Here is a 3720-nt window from a genome sequence, read left to right as displayed (position 1 = left end):
CTGTCGATGAAGATGATTAGTCTGTTTAGATCCAACGAGGCACTACCACCCAGTTTGTAAGAATCCCAAGTAATCCATCACATCAAGTTCCTGGGTTATGTTCGTCAGTCAATGAGGGCACCCACTGAATACAGCGAGTTCGTGACAAGAGTTGGTAAGCGAGTATTGGGTACTGGATCGGATGATACTTGAAACTAACCAAAAGAACAAAGGGAGAAACCAATTCTAGGGATGAACTTCGAAGCTAGCTCGTCCACGCAACTCACCCTCTGACTGGAACGATAACAACGCGAGCGGTTTACGGCTGACAAGCTAAGTTGACAGCATTAACAACAGATTCTATCTAACTTCCACCACCGTTTTAGCTGTATGGTCGAGCGAATTTGATACAAGTATTTGCTACGGACAGATAAAAAGTCAAAAAACCGCACTAATTCATTTGATTACAGCATGAAGTTTTATCTGACAACACCTACACTCACACCTACACTACAGCACATTGCACAAGTGCTCGAATGGTCACGTGTATACGCTCCAGTTAGTGGTACCTGGAGTCAAGCCGAAATTAATCGACGCGGACCTAACGATGACATTCCTTAGGCGGTTCACGGCGATACAAGTAACCATACAGTTTTCCCACTTAGGAAAGAGGCAAAACTCCGGAGATCTCTCAAAGCGGGCAGAAGTGAAAGAGGAAAAAAACTTACAAGTCCTCATATGACAGGAAGATCATCGCACAACCGAGGACGATGGACAGCAAGGCAATGCTGTAGATGAGCAGCACGGCCGGATTGAATAGTTCTAGTTGTCTGCTGGTTGGTGGATCTCGAAAGATGGTGAGCATTGCTTCAGAACCGTTTGGACTGGAAGAAAGCTGATGGGAGGGAGAGTGGGAAATCCACGGTGATAGTATAAAGTTGAACACATTTAGACATATCAAAAAGTATAAAGTTGAACACATTTAGACATATGCCCACAGTTGGCCGAGCGGCACAGGACAGATTTAATCGACAGATAGAAACGTACGTATGTAACCTTTTGGTGAACTGAAGTGTAACGGTGGACACTACTGATGGGAGGCATGCGAGTAGTATGGTTTCTCGTAAATCCGCTTCGTGTCTCTTGAGAAGTAAGATCTATTACGGAGTTCGTGGAATCGCATTTGCTTGCATTTGAGCAACAGTCAATGAATATCCAGGAAAGTTCAGGAAGACGAGTTCAAGGAGAAAGTGAACAAGATGCATATGAGTTTTGCTTCCCTGTTCAATAGTCTGTAACTGTTCACTTGGCATTTCCCGATAAATAACTCCGCAGCGAATGCCCTCTTCCTTTCACTAGTACCATGGTCTCCAGGGCAGACTAGTAGTGACGCTGGAAAGCTTGTCCGAGGGACAGCTGTCAAGCACAGCTGGGCGGTAGGCAATAAACGGGACAGCCAAACTGCCGTAGGAGGAAGTAATCGGAACGATGGACTTCGCCGCGATTAGAGGAATGGTCCATAAACGCAGAAGTCATCCATCACACATGGTAGGGCCATGCAAAACCTGGATTTGGTTATTCTCCTAAAGGGACTGCTGGAACAGGGTGACTAAAAGCTGACTCTCCAGGAGGACTAGATTACAGGGTGTCTCATAATAGACGCAAAATTTGATTGGATGAGTAAACGTAGTCAATCAGAGGAAGGACGACAAAATCATTCATTATTAGTAGCCACATAAAGGAGGTTCGTGTGCACCGTATTATGAGACGCCACCTTCATCTCTACCTGTATCATTTCACTTTATTACAAAACATCACGGAAGAAGACAAGGAGCAACGTGTTACGTTCGCTGACTGACTGCTAGACAATGAAGAAATCGTTCCCAACATCTTATGGAGCGGTGAAGCAAATTTTTCTTTGGATGGCATAATCAACAAGCACAATTGCGTGATATGGTCTCGTGAAGCTCCTCACGAGTACCTCACCCACAATCTTTATTCCCCTCATCTCTGTGTATGGATGGGGTTCTCCTCAAAGTGTCTCCTGCGTCCCTTTTTTCTTTGATGCTACGGTTTCCAGCGACAGTTACCTCCATATGCTGCAGAAGCATGTTATCCCGCAACTCAAGCAGCACAAGAAGTCACCGACCGTCTTTCAACAAGATGGTGCTCCACCCCACTACTCAAACCAAGTGATAACTTATCTCCAAGAGCAATTTTCTGGTGAGAGAGTCATTGCTCGTAGATTTCCAAACATTTGGCCCGCGATGTCACCCGATCTCACACCTCTGGATTATTGGTTTTGGGGGATGATCAAGGCTCGCGTATATCATGAAAATAAACCGAAGAATTTGGCGGAGTTAGGAGTAAGAATTAAAGAGTGTGCACGAGTGACGCTTGAAGAAGTTAAACATGCTGTGTTTCACATCTCATACCGCCTCCAACTTGTTATAGAAGGAAAGGGCGGTTTCTTTCAACATCCTTTGTAATGCCAGTTTTTCACGGTAAACCTCCATGGTGCAAGTGTGTCCACATATAAAATGATAAATGTTTGAATTGGTTTTAAAGTTTTAACATGGGTATTATTTTTGCGTCTATTATGAGCACTCTGTATTCATGTGTTTCTGAAGGCCAATCAGAAACGGTCTTTTCTGAGGGTAGTCCCTCCAGGCAGCTATAACTGCACCCACTTAAGAAACGGTGATAGTCTCCCTTCTCCGAAGTTGACTCTTACCAACTCCAGTATGGCGCTCCCGAAAGGGGAACTGCCACGACTTTCTGGATGAGCAATGAAATATACATGCCATGATAGTTTTCTTGTATTCAATTCGATATGAGCATGCTACTGATCTGCCTACGATGCTGGAACAAGCCCGAATCACTTGACAAGCCACTGATATAACCAAACTGCATTTTCTCCAGCCGTTTCCTAAATCGTTCAGCTGTAGCATCTTTCGGTGCCTAGTTGCCACGCCACCAGAAGGAAGCACGATGGCTGGGATACTGCGAGGGCCTAGACAGGGGAAGTCGAGAGGCAGAGGTCGCATTTGAACCACGGACCTTCCGGCTCTAACCACTTAGCCATCCCGCCCCTAGCCGGTCTCTTTTACCATAGGTTGATTGATTTACACGCAGTATTTAGATCAGGCGGGCGGAACTACCAACACCATTGGAATTTACGAGCGATTTGGAACTCGTACATCTTTACCCAATTTATTGCATACAATGCTATACAACCCAAGAGGGAATTGTAGCATACAGAGTTCCCATCGATTTGCACTCCTGACACCAATTGGTAGAAAAGCTGACTTCTGGTCGGTTTGTCTGAAAACTAGCTCAAGGTCAAAGCCCTGAACCGAAAGATAGTTCACTTTTGACTGTTTCCTTCAAGGTGTGTACTCATTCGTATGCTCGTGCCGAGCATCATACGTTGGTCGTACGACAAGGCATTTGTCGGACAGAATACGAGAACACAATCCCGTATCTCTGAGTGGTAGTGGAAAGAAATCAGGCTCAAGCGCGATTGCAGCACACTTGGCCGAAACCTGTCATGTCATAGGCAAGGAGCAAGCCTTCACCATTATATACCGGATATCTCTGAACGGATCACGACTGGTACTATCGATCGCAGAGGCGATAGGAATCCGACTGCTGGATCCACAACTTTGCATCCAAAAGAAACTTGTGCGACCTCTGAACTTGAACTGGCCCACGAAACATCTGGTCCCACAAGTCTGTCTG

The 3720-nt window shown here is 45.5% G+C and overlaps 2 protein-coding genes across 2 annotated transcripts in view; one reads left to right on the top strand and one right to left on the bottom strand.

The window, feature by feature from the left end:
* The window catches only part of T265_10314 (hypothetical protein), a gene marked incomplete at both ends in the record, with an annotated part of 19701 nt that extends 16232 nt beyond the window's left edge, over nucleotides 1–3469 (top strand). Inside the window, 2 exons of the mRNA XM_009176649.1 lie at nucleotides 2060–2345; nucleotides 3371–3469. Coding sequence (XP_009174913.1) covers nucleotides 2060–2345; nucleotides 3371–3469 — 385 coding nt within the window. The remainder of the gene's footprint in view (nucleotides 1–2059; nucleotides 2346–3370) is intronic.
* T265_15114 (hypothetical protein) overlaps nucleotides 1–3720 on the bottom strand; it is a gene marked incomplete at both ends in the record, with an annotated part of 41948 nt that overhangs the window by 31628 nt on the left and 6600 nt on the right. The window contains one exon of the mRNA XM_009176648.1: nucleotides 708–874. Within this exon, the coding sequence (XP_009174912.1) occupies nucleotides 708–874 (167 nt within the window). The remainder of the gene's footprint in view (nucleotides 1–707; nucleotides 875–3720) is intronic.

The sequence above is a fragment of the Opisthorchis viverrini genome (genome assembly GCF_000715545.1).
Source record: "Opisthorchis viverrini unplaced genomic scaffold opera_v5_357, whole genome shotgun sequence".
NCBI classification, from domain to species: Eukaryota; Metazoa; Platyhelminthes; class Trematoda; order Opisthorchiida; family Opisthorchiidae; genus Opisthorchis; species Opisthorchis viverrini.
The sequence above is the reverse complement of the archived record's forward strand: the minus strand, read 5'-3'. Positions and strand labels throughout refer to the sequence as shown.